The 17,287-nt window shown below is 59.6% G+C and overlaps 2 protein-coding genes across 33 annotated transcripts in view; both read right to left on the bottom strand.

Moving 5' to 3' along the window:
• MACF1 (microtubule actin crosslinking factor 1) overlaps positions 1 to 17,287 on the bottom strand; it is a 140,387-nt gene that overhangs the window by 86,814 nt on the left and 36,286 nt on the right. For all 31 annotated transcript variants that reach the window (XM_075173302.1, XM_075173318.1, XM_075173308.1 and 28 more), the window contains 18 exons: positions 17,126 to 17,218; positions 10,579 to 10,745; positions 9,291 to 9,403; positions 9,092 to 9,198; positions 8,542 to 8,661; positions 8,341 to 8,436; positions 7,959 to 8,086; positions 7,753 to 7,846; positions 6,809 to 6,963; positions 6,393 to 6,669; positions 5,816 to 5,944; positions 5,460 to 5,537; positions 5,164 to 5,325; positions 4,430 to 4,534; positions 3,737 to 3,832; positions 3,241 to 3,366; positions 837 to 989; positions 200 to 354 (listed from right to left, as the gene is read on the bottom strand). In XM_075173302.1, coding sequence (XP_075029403.1) covers positions 200 to 354; positions 837 to 989; positions 3,241 to 3,366; positions 3,737 to 3,832; positions 4,430 to 4,534; positions 5,164 to 5,325; positions 5,460 to 5,537; positions 5,816 to 5,944; positions 6,393 to 6,669; positions 6,809 to 6,963; positions 7,753 to 7,846; positions 7,959 to 8,086; positions 8,341 to 8,436; positions 8,542 to 8,661; positions 9,092 to 9,198; positions 9,291 to 9,403; positions 10,579 to 10,745; positions 17,126 to 17,218 — 2,354 coding nt within the window. The remainder of the gene's footprint in view (positions 1 to 199; positions 355 to 836; positions 990 to 3,240; positions 3,367 to 3,736; positions 3,833 to 4,429; positions 4,535 to 5,163; positions 5,326 to 5,459; positions 5,538 to 5,815; positions 5,945 to 6,392; positions 6,670 to 6,808; positions 6,964 to 7,752; positions 7,847 to 7,958; positions 8,087 to 8,340; positions 8,437 to 8,541; positions 8,662 to 9,091; positions 9,199 to 9,290; positions 9,404 to 10,578; positions 10,746 to 17,125; positions 17,219 to 17,287) is intronic.
• Positions 13,647 to 14,854, bottom strand: LOC142092824 (uncharacterized). Of its 2 annotated transcripts, XM_075173343.1 has the most exons (2): positions 14,220 to 14,854; positions 13,794 to 14,089 (listed from the first exon to the last, which is right to left on the bottom strand). In XM_075173343.1, the coding sequence occupies exons 1-2, from the start codon at positions 14,766 to 14,768 to the stop codon at positions 14,042 to 14,044; spliced, it is 597 nt and encodes a 198-aa protein (XP_075029444.1). In that variant the 5' UTR covers positions 14,769 to 14,854; the 3' UTR covers positions 13,794 to 14,041. The 2 variants fall into 2 exon arrangements, with proteins under 2 accessions (XP_075029443.1, XP_075029444.1); XM_075173342.1 differs by having other exon boundaries at positions 13,647 to 14,854.

Genomic DNA, 17,287 nt, shown 5'->3' with positions numbered 1-17,287 from the left:
GATGGAGTTTGCAACTGGATAACCACAAGGGATTCCTTCCCTCGCCCCGAATCAGCTCTGCCACCCACTCCTACTCCTCCACCCCAGCTCCTCTCCCATTCCCACCCCAGATCTGTCCCCTCCCATGCCACCAACCCCCTCCCCATCTCCCTGCCACTGCACCTCTGGGACTCCCCCCCAGCAGAGATCAGCAAGTTACCTGTTGGCCATCTCGATGGCCTCTTTGTTGGGCGGGGGGATCAGGAAGCACACAGAGGGCACCATGGCCTCGTTCCCCGTGGGACTGATCACCTTCCACTTGGTCCTCTGGGAATTGTCCTCCAGCACGCACTCGTCGTTCCTGCAGATGGTGATCTGCAGCGGCACCAACACCACCCGGCCCGTCAGAAACCAGCAGCAGGGCTGCACACGCCCGCCCTTGCTGCCAGCTCCCCTCCTGGGGGCGAGCCAGCTTCCACAAATATAGATAAATGTATATTTTAATCAAGCAAGAGCCTGGCATAGAGCCAAGCAGTGCACACGCCACGTCTGGAGAGGAAGGGACAAGGAAGTTAAACGGAGTTGGCTACCGCCCACGTGCTTATTTGGCTGAGGCTGATGAAGCCCTTCCTCCTTGGGGAAAAGGACTTCAGCTCTTGCCCAGAATAAATCCGAGATATGGAAATGTGCTCCAGGAAAACCAGCCGTGCTATTTCCCTCCTCCTGTCTTCCCACTCCATTCCTGCTTTCCACTGACAGACACCACAGAGCTCATCCTAAACCACCATGGGCGTTGCTCTCCTGCCTCGTCCCTGCCTTCCCTTTCAAAGTCACGCTGACACCCTTCCAGCCCTCACCTCGATCTGCCGATAGTCACAAACAGCCTTGATGGGGATCGTGCTCTTCACAAGGTGCTCCGGGTTCCTGGGCCGGAGCTGAACGACGGTTTTGGAGCGTCCCACCAGGCTGGCGACGGAGCTCTTCGACTGAATGAGCTGCTCCTTCTCGTCCTGGCAGAAAGAAGGATGAAGGGCGGGTTGCTCGAGGCAGGGCAGAGGACGTCTCTCCCACGCACCTCGGCACCCCCCACCCTGACGCTGGCCTGCGAGAGCTACGCTGGGATCTCAAGGGCTGAACAAACACGTCAGGAGGATCCTGCTGCTCTAACGGGATGGGAAGAGGAGTCAGGAGATGGGATGGAAGGGAGAACGGACTTCAAGTCAGGGTGAGACCTCTCCGCTACTACTCCCACTGCCCTGCAAAGCCGCATGCACGCCTCTGGCTCTTTTGCTGCTAGGACAAGAAAACATTTTCTTTCAAAAGTGGAAAAAAAAAGAGAACACAGCATACACCAAAATTAAAGTCTCAGGAGGTGTAAGGGGCCAAGAGCAGGACAAGCTCCAGCCCCAAACCAGGGACATTCAGTTGTCTGGAGCAGAGACCACAGAAGCATGCTCCCTTTTCTAAAGCAAAGGATGAAGGCACGTTTAAACCAATGGCTGGAATGAGGATACGATGAATTATGCGGATAAAACATCTCAGGAGAAGGGGCTAGTGGTGGAGTGATCGCACAGGTCTCTGAGTTTGGGTAGAAATTTGCCAGTTGGAGGAAGATGCTGCATAATTGATTCCCACAAGCCCCTGCTGGGTTCAGTGATGGGACAACTGGGGGGACTGGTGGCAAAGCTCTCCTGGAACAGCCTCCAGCACCGATGGAGACGTGTGCGGATCACGACACTGGCAGCTCGTGTGATTAGTGGCAGCTCAGCCTGTTCCGGCTGCAAAAGTTTAAAAAGGATCCCAGAAAAATGTTCTCCCTCATGCTTGGTACTCTCGGGGTCGGTTAGTGCGCTAACAACAGTGGACGATAATTAATGGTAAAAAAAAAAAAAAAAAGAAAAAAAAAAGAAAAAGAAAAGAATAAATGATTAAATAAACTACCTGTGCCTGTCCCAGGGAGCATGATTGGAAGAAATACAACTTTAACTTATTAGGTAAGAAAGAGTGAGATAGCTGAGCTCAGGGCAGCTGCCCCAGTCCTGAGATCGTGGCCACTCTCCGGCTGCCCGGATGAGCCTCTCCCACCCCGGACGGCGCCTGCCAGACTTCTGGTGTTGCAGGGCTCGCAAATTCGGACCCCAGGAGCCAGGCTGGCTGCTCCGTATCCTGGAGGACAGACCAGGACGACCCCGAGACCATGACAGAGAGGATGGGACCTCCCAGGTCTCCAGGAGAAAAGATGGCAAGCCCTAGCCCAGCTGATGCACCCATCAGCAGCCCTTTGCTTCACCACCACGAACACCCAGTAACGGCGTCCCAGCTTCACTGGGGACATGCTGGAAATCAGTGGTGTGCACTAAGAGCAAAGCCAAAGCAGCCACTTGCCTCCACACCCTCAAATGTCACCTCCTTCCACTTCCATCAGTGGCTCAGTGGTCAACCCACAGCCCAAATCCTCCCCCGTCCCTGGTTTCAAACACCATCTGATGTGTTGTGCTTTGGGTTTTGTTTTTAGGTTGGTTTTTTTCAGGCCAATTCGGATAAGAAGATCACAGCGCGGTTGCCCGTCATCTGCTCTCTGCTACGCCACAGCTAAGCCAGGCCATGTGTTCGGAGATAGCGCTGCCGAGCCCCCAAGCCCCCGTCCCCGCTCCCCGCACCGGCACAGCGCGACGGATTAACATGGGATTTGGTTTGGATAAAGAGCAGGCGTTTCTCCGCATCCCACCACGCTCCTAGCGAGCGCCAGCTCAAAAGGAGGAACAGGAGCATCCTACGGGCTCTGCGCGACACCTCCGTCAGCAGAACACGACCGGCTCCATGCAGACCAGGGTGGCACGATGGGCACCGAGGGGGAAGGACCAGCTCACACGTCAAGCTATGAGTTTGCAGCACACGCCGCCTGCTCTTCACCCCCAGGATACGGAAAAACATTGGACGGTGCCTCTAAACAAAAGCGACCCATCGGCTGCTGTAACGACCGAGATCCGGCTACCACCGGCAGCGTCACATCCACGCAGCGGGGGTCGCACACAGCCTGCACCCCGTGGCTGTACAAACACATCCAGCAGCTCCAGCGAAAAGCAGAACATTGACCGAGACGGGGAAACAAACCACGTTACATGAAACTGTGTCGCTGCGGGAATAAAATAAGCCCAGTTTTCCCTGGGAAGCAAGAGGTGCCCCAAGCAATGCTGCTGGACCGGAGCAAGAAGGCCACCCATCGCCCGCCCCGGGTGGCGGGGATGTCTGAGAACCCACCATGGAGTCCTGCAGCAGGTCCTCCAGCCGCGTCAGGCTCGTGTTATGGTCGCAAGAATACTTCCTTTTGATGGAGTCCTGCAGGTTGCGCAGGTAGGTCTCCGACTCCCGGGCGTCGCTGAAGAACTGCAAAGGCAAAGAGGGTCACGGAAACCTGCACAAGTCCACCGCGCAGTCAGCGGCACACAGCGCGGCAAGGGACCACCCCAACATCTCAACCAGCAGCTCCCAACACTATTCTGGCCTTAGGGCTCCAAGGGCAGCGAGCAACCCACATGGATGGCCAGAACTACGTGGAAGGTGATCCCTTTTGCCCTAGCGAGACATCCCCAGAGAGCAGCCAAGGAGAAAGAGATGATTCAGGAGAAAGCAGCCCCCATGAGCACCACAAATCCCTCCCTCCCTCTGCCCCGAGGCGGGGAGCAGCGTATGAAGCTCATGCAGCGGGATGCAGCGGGTGGTGACCAGGGAAACGTGGGCTGCCCCTCCCAAGTACCTGGAAATAGGCAGCGTTCTCCTTCACGTGCTGTTCCACGCACAGGCAGAGCTGCTTAATCCACTGCCACTGAGTCTGCACGGCAGCACTGTAGGCCTGAGAAACACAGGCACCAAACAGCGATGAATAACGAGCATTTCCCAGCCAGGAGGGTCACAGGAAGGACACAGCTACAGCCGGCGGGATGTACATTAACGGGCAAGATCTGGCGGCAACCAGGAGGGTTTGGACACAGGCACGAAGAGCAGGAGACGGCAGACCCTGGACCAGTGATGCCAGGGGCTGCGGCAGGCAGAGGTTTGCTTTCTCCCACCCCAGAAACACCAGGGAGAAACATGTCCCCGCAGCTCTTTGCTTCACCGCCATGGTTTTCCTGCAAACCTGGATAACTCCAAGGGAGCCGAGGCCATTCCCTGCATCACCTCGCTGCAGGAAAGGCTCATGCTCTGTACAAGCGTGTCTTAATTTGAGGTGGGGATTATTTGGGAATGGCCTCGAGCTTCTCATTGCACTCCCCCAAAAAAACTCTATCACTGCACTGATGTTCTTCTGCCACCATAAAACATTTCACCAGCCCTGGCTGCCCCTACGGGCACCATGGGGTGGGACAGCAAGTTTCCCAAACCCGGGTGAGAAGATTTGCTGCCAGCCGATTCTCGGGGCCCCTCCCGGCTCCTCCGCGTGCCCGCTCACCTCGACGGTTTGCTTGGCCGGGTGGTTCTCCAGGGACAGCAGCTCGGCTGTGTCTTGGAGGGAGCGGAAGATGTCCTGCTTCTCTTCCAGCTCCGTCGTCAGCTCCTGCATGAAGGACACAAGCAAAGTCCGAATCTCAGCTATGGGAGCAGCCTCACTCAGCCTGTGTCCAACTAACGCAGCATGCGGCACGGAACGCGCTGCTGTAAACACCAGTGGATCTCAGGGAAACCAGCACGGCTTATGGGAGCACCACAGCCGATTCCCAGCAGGATGCCTCCTGTGCACCAAACACGCACGGGGCAGATGCAACGCAGATACTGGAAACCTGCCCAGGGACCTCTTCAGTTCCAGGCAGTGTGATTGTGGCAAGGCAACAATTTATTTATACTGCTTTAAAGAGGAATCAATTTTCCTCTTTAGCTCAGACTTCCCCCCCGCCCCCCGCTAGTTAAAAATGTCTTTAGTTCCAAATAGTGCTAAAAAGACATCTTTTGATGCCTTTTTGATTGAAACTCAATTGAACAAACACTTTTTTTGCACTTTCTGCTCTAAGGGAGAGCTCTTTCATCAGCTGCATTCGTGAGCTACAAACTCAGTGACTTGGGAGGGAGCCTCCAACCCCTGGGGACCTCAGGTCTGTTGGTAGCTGAAGGTCCCACAGCAGATCAAAAGCAGCAGCAGGGCAACCAAGAGAGCACCCATCCCACCGGCCCTGCCCCGGGGTCACTCACCGAGAAGTAGTTTTTCTTGGCTGCAATGTTAGGGTTGTTGTCGCTCCAGTCGTAGGCCAGTTCCTCCTCCTCCTTCTCATTCAGCCAAATCAGCTCAGCGGTGGCCCGAGACACAAACCCGTGCAAGCTCTGGAGGTGTCTCAGCCGGAAGCTCGAGGTTTCCTGAACACAACGAAGCGTGATTCCTCTTCCCTGCTCTGCAGGCGACCGGTTTCTTCCCTCCTCCCCAGCCTCGGAGCAGGGACAGACCCCGCGCTCCCCGGGCAGTGCTATAAGCCCACTTGAAGCCCACTCACCATCAGCTTGCAGTACTGCGTCTCCAGCTTGCCAAGCGTCTCCGTGTAGCTAGCGCGGAAATTCTGAGACATTTTACCCTGAAGGATGAAAAACGCTCCCGTTACCCGACACAGGACAGCATCACTTGAAACCCCATCTCTGAATCTTTCTCCCCAGCTTTGCGGGAGCAAAAGGAGGTGCAGAGGATGGCTCAGGGCAGCAGCCTCTTGCATCAGCCCAGCGTCAATTCAGAAGCTCCGTCCTTAAAAAATACCTCTGCCCCAGGCACCTCTACCCACAAGAGCCGATCCTGATGCCCTCACCTTCCCGCACACGTTGTGCCATGCGCGGTGTCCCCCAGCCTGTGCCACCATACCTCGTACATCCGGGCCTCCTTTACGCTGGAGCCCAGGTCCTCCACGCTGGTGTGGACGTGCCGCTGGGTCTCCAGCTGGGTTTCCACACTCGGCAGGTCGCTCCCCCACTCTGCTCGCTCCAGTCTCATCTGAAACAGGCCAAGAGGCCCAAGTCAGCACTCCTCATCTGCAGGAGCATATCTCAAAAGGACACGAGGGCAAGGAAACCTCCTAGGTCACTCAAGAGGGAGCAAACACCAGGCCAGTCCTGGTAGAAGGTCCTAACCCAGTGCTCCGACACTGAATGATTTCTGGGACAGCTTACACAAGCTTCACACCCACACAAGACCAAAGGACTGACTGCATCAGTACAGATTTGCTTCCAGCCTTGAAAGGATCTTCTGATATCCATTGAGCAGCAGCATCACGACAGAGAAAACCCAACTCAAGACAAAACCGTCGGTGCTCTCCAGAAACTTTGAACCATCAAAGCAATTATTCACAGATAAAGGCAGGAAAAAGCCCAGACCAGCTTCCTACCTTCCCGCATCAGCATGAGCGGAGGCAGGTAATTCGGTCCAGAGAGCCAGCACTCACCTGCATTTCCTCCACCCATGCCAGCAGCTCGTACACGAACCGGAGGCTGCCTTCGTCTTCAGAAGAGGAGATGGCCACCAGCTCTGTCCTGGTCATGGGCTTCCGGAACCAGGAGGCAGAGGAGGTGTGCAGCCCTTTCGTCAGGGATTCGCCCTTCAAGTGCGTCGTGCTCAGTGTGGAAGTGGGCACCAGCTCCAGGGTGGAGAAGTGGCCTTTCCTGTACAGGTTAGTGCATTCCAGCCTCAGCGTCACCAGCTCGTCCTGCAGCCGCATGATCCTGGAAGAGCAAGCAAGGCACGGGTAAGAAGATGCACCCACACTCCCTCCTTCCCCTCAACAGAGCAGAGGAGCCCCAGGCATCAGCCCCTGACCACGTTCCTCCATCCACAGGCCATCTCGGACACGGCCCCTCTCACCTGAACACCAGCTCCTCCAGCTGGTAGTAATTCTCATCCCGAAGGATCTGCACATCCACCTGTAGCTGGCGGATGAGCCCCTCGCACTCCTGCAGATACACGACCACGTCGGATTCATACTGCACCGGCTGGCCCGACTCCAGGTGAGCAGCATCCTGCACCGAGAGAGAGGAGACTGAGGGCCGGGTCCCCTCAGCCCAGGCACGTGGGCAGAGAGAACACGAGAGCAGCCCAGCATCAACTTTAAGACCGAAAAGACCTTTTGATCCACAAGCTTGACTTGAGCAGAAGAACATCAGTTCATCACTCACACCACACCCAGGACATCCCCTTTAGAAAAGCTCCTGCAGATGAACTGAAAGCTTCTAGCGATAGACGGGCTCCCGGGGTTAGTCCCACGGGCACTCGCTTAAACGTGCATCTCATTTCTTACTTGGGTTTAACCATTTTTAGCTCCCAACCCTTACATCTCTTTCTCCCAGAACAAAACACCCCTCTTCAGAAATCTGCTCCCTACCCAGATAGCTACAGTCTGCAACTGAGTCCTTTCTGCCAGTCTTTTAGACAAATAAAACAGATTTTGGTGGTTTTAAGCCTCATTATACAACAAGCTTTCCCAGAACTGCAGCTCTCCTCCAAGCCAGCACCTCTGCAGACATCCAGCCTCGCCAGCTGCATCCCCAGGGGCAGCCTGCTGCAGGGCAAGGCCGTTCCCCTGCCCCCCTGTCCCCCAGGTCCTCGTGCCATAGATCACCAGGTATCCACCACCGCCCCTAGAGCCCCTCCGGGAGAGGCTCAGCGTCAGAAGAGAAAGGAAAGGTGTCCAGGGGAACCCACCACCCCACGCAGAAGAGAGGGGAAGAGATGGGCATAAAAGAAGAGGCACAAAAACAAAAAAAATAAAGAAAAAAATTAGGAGGGGGAAAATAACACCCCCCACTCACAGCTTGCAGCGTGTTCTTTGCGAGAGTAAGTTTTTCTTCACAGCTCAGAGCACCATTCTGGATTTTGTTAGCGATTTGTAGCAGCAATTCCAGCCTGCGATGACAGAGGGAAAGAGAATGAGAGGGAGGTTTTGGGACATCCCTCCAGCCAGCGGAGCCCGGGACGTCCCCGCGGGGACTCTGCCTGCCGCGGGCAGAGCGCTGACCTCTCCACCGCCGGCCGCAGGAGCTTCTCGCGCTCCAGCATCTCTATGATGAGCTTGCCCCACTCCTCCTCCACGTCGTTGGGGTGGTACCCCTGCGGCAACTTGATGCGTCCAAATTCAATCCATACCTGGGGAAAACATCAACAGAATGGCATTTCCTACCTCCTCGAGCTGGCTAGAGAGAGATTACAGTAAGGGAAGTGGGGCTACAAGGCAACAGCTCTGCCTCCGCTCCTGCAGCGTGCTGCTTGCTACATCATTTACCCTGAGGGTTATTTCCACTTCTCCATTCCAAAATAAACCTGAACTGAGCACACTTTAGTCTTGCTAAAAGCACAACACTCCCACCAACAAGCCTCCGGGTAGCCATGATGGTATTTACCTCTAACAGTTTGTAGAGCTCCTCTATCCTTCCTTTTTCCTGTTCTTTCGCTGGGATTTCAGTTTCTTTGAAGTGTATGTACTGGTTATAAAGTGCCTGGGATGAGAAAGGCTTATCAGAAACCACCCCGGGGAACGCCGCCACCCAGTTCTCGGCGCCAAGCACATGGGACACTGCGGATGGACCTCGGCCAGCACCTACCTTTAGCTCTACAGGGTTCTGGGGGAAGGATTTATCTGACATGAGTATCGTGTGCTGCTTGATCCATGAGATGAGGGACTCCACGCGGCTCTGGTACTCCAGCCACCTCGAATCCACCTCCTGCGGGGCGAGAGCACCCTTGCAGAGCACTGCCGGCGGGCAGGTCTCCGCAGGGGAGAGGCAGAGGTGGGAACCGAGGTGCCACGGGGGATCATTCGCCTGTGCCTCCCTGCTGTGATGCCATCCCAGGTACAGAAAGGAGGAGGAGGAGGAGGAGGAGGATCCTCCTTGCAAGCTGCTCCCTGGAAGCCAACTCAGCTCTCTCAGGAGCTCAAAACCCGTGGCAGAACCTGGAGAACGCCACGGCCATACAGGCACGCCGGCAGTTCACAGGGCAGACACGCTAATGGGGAAGCTCCTGCCTCCCCCCGAGCCTCTTCCACCCATCGGCCATCTGCTCCGGTGGACAGGGAACCTCCAAACCCTTCCCACAACCACCAGTTGCCTCCCAAATTGCTGTCCCAGCCTCCCAACCCGCAGCAAAGCTTACAACAGCGCTGATCCCTTCTCCTCCCTCGGGGACTTTGGGAAAGGCATCGTAGATTGAAGACACATAAGTTATCACGGATTTCTCGTCCGGAGAGGGGACATCCACATCTGACAAGGGGGAAGCAGAAAGGCAGTGAGGAACGGGATCAGGCGGAGGGGTCGGCATCTCCCCGCACCAGCCGCTTCCCCTGGCCGCCCACCTTCGGCATCCAGCAGCCGCGTGACCCCCAGCCGCTCGGCGATCTCGAAGGCCTGCTCCAGGTTCTCCCGGTTACTCTGGATCTGCACCCTCTCCATGTCCACCAGATCTGGCCTGTAAGACACGCACCGGCGTCACGACGTTGACAGACAACGCAAGGCGCCCAGGGCAGAGCATCCCGGACGGGCACCACTGCCCCGGGTGGCTCCCGAGGGCTCGTCCGAGCCCCTGTCCCAGGCTGGTGGCTCTCTGAGGGGACCTGGCCTGCAGCACCTCCCCAGCTCATCCCCTTTGGGAAAGGAAGGAAAACCGCTCGTGCTCCTCGGGGACCTGCCCTCCCCAGCACCCGCTCTGCACCCAGCGTGCCGGGCTGGGACTGCGAGCCCTCCCGGGAAGGAGGTGCAGGGAACAGCCCCAAAGCGGGGTGGTTACACCTCTCCGGACGACGGGGGCAGAGCGCTTTGCCCGCAGCAGAGCGGAGGGGAGGCAGCAGGCACGGGCGCTGCCAGCCCTGCACCGGGAGGAAACACCGGCAACACAACAACGCTGCAGCACAAACGAGCACTGCGGAGCCAGGAAAATCCCAGTCACGCCGTGCCGGTGAGGTCTGCTGCCCACCCACCCCATCTCCTGCCTGCCCCTGCCTGCAGGAGCCTTGCACGGCCTTCCCTGCTAAACCCTGCCCGCTCCTGCCAGCCACAAGCGAGCACAGAGCAGCCCGGGAAGGCAGGGCCATTTCCAGCTACCAGGAGATGCTTTCTCACGGGGGCTTTGCTATTCTCCTTCAGGCACTCGAAGCCGTGCCAAGTCCTCTTGAGCAAGCAGCCAGGGGAGAAGCAAATGGAAGGTGTGCAGGGCTGTGCTGTCTCTCAAAGAAATGCCAGAGGTTTAATTGCTGCTCGGAAGAGCTCCGAGGACCTTGGATGAAAGCGTGGATGGAAGTGCTGCTATTCATGGAGAGCAGAATGGGCAGCAGTAACACGTAAAACACCGCAGCCCTCCCACACTCTGGAGTTTTAAAGCTTTGCTTTTTTGCTTCTCTCCCCAGCCTCATTCAAGATGTTTTTTCTTGCAACCTGATGCATTTGTTGCTCTTTCCAAGCATCCACCCCTCAGCTACCTGGCAGAAGAGATGATTTCCAGGTAAAAGAGACACTGCTGCCTGCAAGCCTCACCTACATCTCCAAGTACAGACCATCACCAACTGCAGCGGTGGGCAGGGGTCCCCAGGAGGTCCCCAGCCCTTCCTCCCACCCAGACGACGCTCTCCGCTGCTCCTTCCTGCCTACCTGTATCTGTGGATGAGCGCGTTGAACATCTTTCCATCGCTCCAGCACGACGAGAAGTTGGTGCACTTCACGCCGATGTAACCCGCCGTCACCTTCTGTGTCCACAGAAGCAGCTTCTCCTTGGCCGACATATCCCCCGACTCCCCGCTGATGTAGATGTCGGAGATCTGGAAGGAAGCGGCACAGCCATGGGGTGACGCGGGAGGAGGAAAGGCTCCACCGGGCACGTCCAGTTTCTATGAACTTGCCCGAGACCTGGCAGCTGCCAGGAAGGGCAGGAGGAAAATCCTGGTCACCATGGGGGAGAGGGGACCCCAGAGCCGACAAACTTGGGAATGGACCACCAGACCTGCAGGAGAGCTCTGGGGTGCCGAGGTGCGGCACGGTTTGGGCAGGCTGGGGATGCAGGCAGGCGAGGGAGGCGCGGCCGTTTGCCATCCCCATTTCACAGGGGCTCACGTTGCTTGGCCGCACGTGCAGCCCAGCCCAGCCCTGCCGGCACAGGAGCCGCCACCGCCGGACCCCGGCTTCCCACCACCACCGAGCTCGCCGGAGCCGCTCCTCCGCCCAGGCTCTGCTCTCGGGAGCGGCTGCCGCCACACGTGCTCCGAGCACACCGGAGAGCAGCGCCGCGCAGCCGGCAGCCCGCGGCACGCCCCGGCGCGTTACACCGGCACCGTCCCCCACGACCAGGGCTCGGGGCGCAGCTCACCAGGAATGCAACGCCCTGGCGAGACAGGGACCCAGGCGGGTCTCTTCCCGCCCCGAACACGCTGTGCCGACAGCAACGCTTGTGCACCCTCCTGTACAAACCTGCTCCGCTGCCCGCTCCTGCCCAGCACCCACTGCGAGGAGCCCCGGCACCCTCGGACACCCAGGGCTCGCGCAGGAACGGTCAGCCCCATCCAGCAGCCTCCGCGGCTGGGCGGCGAGGGAGCGCCCAAGAGGGGACCGCCGATGCCACCCCTCGCCGCGGCTGCCGGCGTGGTGGGGGATGCTCCACCTGGAGCATCATGTTGTAAAAAAAAAAAAACCCAAAAACAAAAATCCCAAAACCCCACAACTTAAGGAGAGGGAACCAGTGCTCGGAGGTGCTATTTGAGAAGACGCATGGGGCAGAGGTCTCTCTCTGACCTCCAGCCAGTGGAGCCGCTCGAAGCGAGGCCACCAGCTCCATCCCGGGGGAAAAGGCAAGGATGGGGAGAAGGCTGTTGCGCCCCTCCTCTGCCTCGCCGTGCCTGGAGAGGCAGGTGCAGGGGGTGCTGGTGGCAGGGGTGCCGTGACCCACTTCCCAACAAAAGAGACCGACAGTCACAGACCCCTCTTAGGCAGACGCACAGGACTGGCTGCAAATCCCAGACTTGCACGTGACAAAACGCACGTGTCTCCGCATCCCAGCATATTTCTGATTGGCACGGCTTCCTCCTCGCCCATCCTCCCCCCGCCCAGCTCCCCAATTAGTACAATTACCTCCCCTTAATTAAAGGGCAGACAAAGGGGAAGATGTGAGCCTCACGTATTTTGCGGGGCGCCTGCGGAAAGGCAATTTGGGCTGTTTGCTCGCTGGATTCCTCCTCTCAGCACTGCAGGGAGAAGGTGTGCCAGGACCCAGCCCCACCCGCCCTGAAAACACCCAGTTGCTTTATTCCCCCTCAAAATACACCCGGTTGGGTGCTGGCACTGCACGGGTGTCACCTGCCAGAGATCCCTTTGCAGGCAGGAGGAAGGGATGAGCTGCCTCTCCCGCCGGCGGGGAGGATGCTGCCGAGGCACGGCACGGCACGGCGAGCGGCGGTGTAATTGGTATGCTGCAGCTCACCTCCCTCTCCCGAGCCTGATACTCTCATCACACACAAAACTGCTCTTTGTCAGCCGCTGCCACACCGCCGGCGCTGCCTTTAACTCCTCCAGCCCCGGGGCCGGGTTTCTTTAGGGATGCTGGGACCCGGCACCCGCCGGCAGAGCCAGGATGGATAGGGTGATGTGCTGGGCGAGCAGCAGGATGGGACCTTCCATGCCTGCAGGGAGCAGGGAGGGACCCACAAACCTCTGCCGGCCCAGCACCCCCTTATTGATTACCCAGCAGCTCTTAATTAAGAGCAGAATGAAACCTTCCGCAAACCCACCCATCGGCTGTGCCCCACCTGGGCTCTCCAGCGCCGCTGCCCATCGGGGAGCTCCTTGCGGCACCCAGCTCAGATAAATCCTTTACTTTAAATCATTCACACAGCACTGGGGTTCTCCAGCCGCTGGGCCTTTCCCTGAGGGCACCCTTGCTGGAGACCCTCCTAGAGATGCGGGATGCGGCACCAGCTCCACCCTCCTTTCTTCACGTGTCTGTGTCAGGACAAAGATTTAGGGAGGCACTGGCGAGAAGAGAGAGCGGAAACTCGCGGGACCCGGGGGCAGCCCCTTCCAAACCCTTCCGACATCAGCCTCACACATCAAGCAACCGGTGGCAGGACGCTGAAGGCCAGACGGTGGCTGTGACATCGGTCCCAACCCGAGAAAAGTGCCGGGGGCCACAGCCCCTTTCCTGCCCCTCCAACCACGCGCCCGTCCTGGGGTGTGCAGAGCTTGGCCAAACCCAAGGGTGCCTCCAGCCCACCCTGTCACCCCCAAAGAGCAGCCTCCAAACAGCAACAACGGGCTCCAAAACACAGCGTCATCCCCTCCTCTTCCTCTCGGAGCCCCCTCGGAGCAGGCAGAGCCCCTGCACCTCCACGTTCACCCGCTGCCGCCCGCCTGGGAGCTGAGCGCGGGCGGGAAGGGGACACCCCAAACTCGCGCCCGAGCCAGCAGCCCTGAGGGCATGCGTGCCACCAGCGACAGCCAGCGCGCTGCCGACGGCAAACGCAATGGCACCAAGAACCCGCGTGACCGCCGGCTGCACCCACCGGCTGCACCCACCGGCTCCGGCGAGAGCCGCTCTCTGGCTGCCCGTGCCAGGAGCGGAGGACAGGACGGGTCGGTCCCCGGGGGATGCTTTCCCGCTGAGATGCTCAGAAGGGAAAATGCTTCAGGAGCTTTCTGCACCAGAGTCCTCCTGCCCGCGCTCAGCACGAGGTTGCACCTCGCCGAGATGGCCATCCCCAGGGGCCACCAGGCTCTGGGGTCCACTGAAGCAGGTCCCCCCACCCCGCTCCAAAAAGGGGCTGAGGCTACATGCAGACACTGACCATTCCTCCGGCCGTCCCCGAGCTCTCCCTCCGAGCCCGGCCCTCCGCAGCGAGCCTGCAGCCGCCTTCAGAGGGAGATGCCGCGGTCCCACCAGCTCCAGCGCCCTTGGCTGGCCGGCGTGCCGGGTCGCTGCCGTACCCCGAGGAGCTCCGGGCCGCACCGCCGCTGCGCCCGCTGAAGGAGGACGGGCTGCGGGAGGCCGGCAGTCCATGCCCATCTCCTTCCTCGGCCCGAGATGATGGCAACCCTGAGGTTCTTGCCACGCTGGGGTTTTCTAGCTGATCTACCATGGGGGATGGCGTAGACAACTCTGAAACAGTGCCCGGTTCTGCTGCGGAGAAGCAGGTCCACGCGGCGCTGGAGCTGGGATCGTTGCTGCCTCGTCTCGCCCAGGCATCCAGGGCGCTGCCGGCCCCCGGCTCCCGGCTTTTCGCTGGCTCCTCGCCGGACACGGTGCTCACCGGGGACAGGAGCCCCTCCGCATGGCCATCGGGCCCCCCGCGCAAGGGCAGCAGCACGGCCCGGCGGTTGCCCACGCCGCTCCTCTGCAGCTCGACCAGCCGGCTCACCGCCTTCTCGCAGTCCTTCTCGGCCGGGTTCTCCAGCAAGCGGGCGATGACGGTGGTGCCTTCCTCCAGGGAAGCCCCCGCGGCGCCCGGCCGCCGCGGCTCCAGCACCAGGCGAGCTTTCTGCACCTCCCCCTGAAACCGCTCCTTCACCTGCACGATGAGCCCGGGGTGCAGGGCTGCCGGGTTGGGGTCCCCCCCGCGATGCCGGCTCCCGGCGGGCTCCTCTTGTTCCTCCTGCAGGGGGGCTGCCTTCATCTTCGGCACCTCCTCATCCTCAGCGACCTCCAGGGCCGGGGGCTCCTCCTGTGGGGCTGCCTCCGGCATCGCTCTCCTCTTCCCCCTCCGCCTCCGTTTAAAGCGGACCCTTTTTTTGGGAGACAGGGGCGCCTTTCCCGCAGCTTTTTCTTTCGGCTCTTTAACGCAGCCCAAAGAATTCCCCATCTCCTCCTCCTCCTCCTCAGTGCCGGCAGTAACGCAGCTAAGCGAGTCGCCGGCTTCCAAATAAATCCCGAGCCGGGTTTCATCGGATCAAACGCACGCCGTACACCGTGCCGCGGACTGCCCCCCGCCGCCGCTCCCTCCCGCCAGCCCTGCCGCCGCCGCCGCCGCTCCAGACAGCCATCTTACAGCCTGGGCGCTGCGAGAAGACAAATTCAAAGCATCTCACTGCAGTTCAGAAATCACTTGACCTAAAAGCAGAGGGAGCGGGGATTGGCTGCAGCATCATTCTCTCCAAATATGAGGTAATTGGAGCACGGCCCTCGCCAACACAAACAGGGAGCAGGAATCAGGCAGCGGAGCGGGGAGGGGGAGCGGGAAAGGCTGGGGAGCGGGGGGATAAAAAACACAAAACCCGGGGAAGGTTGGCAAAGGTAGCATAAAGGAAGGGGTGGGAGAGGAATGGGGGAAAAAAAAAAAAGCAGGGAGGAGTCAGAGCGGCTCTGCATGCACGCCAACGGGGACGCGGAGCCGCTGCGCCGGCTCCCGCAGGGGTGTTTCCTTCCAATTCCGGAGGTTTGCTCCTTAATTCTTAATGCCGAGAGCCCCAAGAGACCGGCTCGTATGGCCACCCTCCTGCCAGGCTCACCCGGCTCGGAGCACGGAGGGGCAGCCCCAGGTGCCCTGGGGAGCCGGCATCGCTTCAGGGAGCTGCAGTCGCAGGGTCCCAACAGGCTACAACAGCACCGATGCTCCCGTCCCAGCCCGGCCTCTCTCTCCTGCAGCTCCTGCCCCAAACGCCGCCGAGGGCAGGGGTTCGAGGAACATGCAGCATCCCGACTCCTCTCGCCAGCTCGGAGGGACCAGAGCAGGGTAACACAAGCGAAAAGCAGGGATGAGACAGAAAACAGGGAGCAGGGGGCTCTGGCCCACCCTGAATCCCTCCCCAGGGCTCTCCCAGCCGCCTGCCCCCGGGCAGCGGCACTGGGACACAGGAGATTAAGAGGTTCACAATGGAGCTACAAGCCCAGAAAAAATCCAGTTAGCGCAGGCGGGGAGAGGACGCGCAGGCTCGCCGGCACCAGCCCAGCTCCCCGGGGGGCCCCCCTCCGTCACCCACATCCCCTCCCAGTTGGGTGCAGAGGGGACCCGGGAGCTCCTCCTTGGGCTCTGCCGACCCCGCTCTGGTCCCCTGCAGCTGAGCACGCACCAGGGCAGGGCCACCCTGAGGACAGCGGGGACAGGATGCCACCAGCCAGGGCCCCACCGGAGACGACGGTGACTCATCCAGACCCTGCTCGACCCCGGCTGCTTCCCAGGGCCAAAACACCGGCAGAGTGCCTCGTCAGCAGCCTTACACCCGATTTATCCCCATGCTCCCTGCAAAAGCCTCTTCCCGAGAAATACAGGTCGGGGGGCTCGCCCAGCGCACGGGGCCAGCCTGGCTGCGCTGGCACGGGGCACACGCGTGGCCCAGGCTAGGCGGCAGCTCCCTGGGGCATTGCCCACTCATCCTCCGAAAATGAAAAGCTTCCTTACGAGGTCTCAAAGCCAGCGCTAGGCTCATCTGAGAGATGCCAGCAGGGATACGGCAGGGAGTTGGGATGCAGCAGCTTCCCGGGGCTCGGTCCCGCGGCGGTGACAGCCCCAGAGCTAATGCCACATCGCTAACGAGCTGCTGGCACAGCAGCACTGCCAAGCAAGCCCCACGTGCCAACGCAGTGGTGGCATTAGGGGCCACACATCATCCCCCTGAGGGCATCAAAGCTACAACCGGATAATTTGAGCTATTAAATAGCCAAGACCCTGTTTTGCAAGAGTATCTATAGCACACAATTGCTGGAGACGGTCCTAAGCGCGTTCCCCAGCACCCCAGCTGGGCCAGAGAGCTTCTCCCATCCCTGTCTTGAACTGCTGTCACGCAGCTGACATTTTCCATTCCAACAAAAGATCCCGTGGCTGCGCCGACCACCCAAAGGGCCGGGAGCACCTCGGGATAACAGCCCCGCACGGGCATAAGCTCAGCCTGTCCCCTCCGCGGCCCCCTCCGAATTTGCTCTTCTCCTCCAGACACTCAGCTGAGCAAACAGCTACCGGCAACAACCCTGCTGCCAACCGGGAGGCCACTGCACACAACCCATCGTTAGAGATTTCATTATGTAAATGATGAGAAAAGGACATTGCTATTCTCCGACACGGGTCTCCATGACACTGCAGCGTGTGTTGATCCTCCGGCCCGATCTGCGTGCCGGCATCGCCACGAAACACGCGCACGCGGAGACAGATGCCAGGGCCCTGGGGAGACAACGTGCTCCTGCCGTCTGCCCCGTGTCCTTCAGCAAGAAGCTCTCACGACCTACCTGGAAGTGGAGGATGATCGTCCATATGAGCCCCAGGGTGAGCTTGGGGTTGCCGTCCGTAATGTCATCGTTGCGAATGTTCACCAGTTTCACCTGAAAGAGAAGCAACAGGGTCAAAGCTCCCCAGCAGCCTCACCCACAGAGAGCGTGGGGGGACGTGTC

The sequence above is a fragment of the Calonectris borealis genome, chromosome 25 (genome assembly GCF_964195595.1).
Source record: "Calonectris borealis chromosome 25, bCalBor7.hap1.2, whole genome shotgun sequence".
NCBI classification, from domain to species: Eukaryota; Metazoa; Chordata; class Aves; order Procellariiformes; family Procellariidae; genus Calonectris; species Calonectris borealis.
Note: the sequence above shows the minus strand (reverse complement) of the source record. Positions and strands in the feature narration are given on the sequence as shown.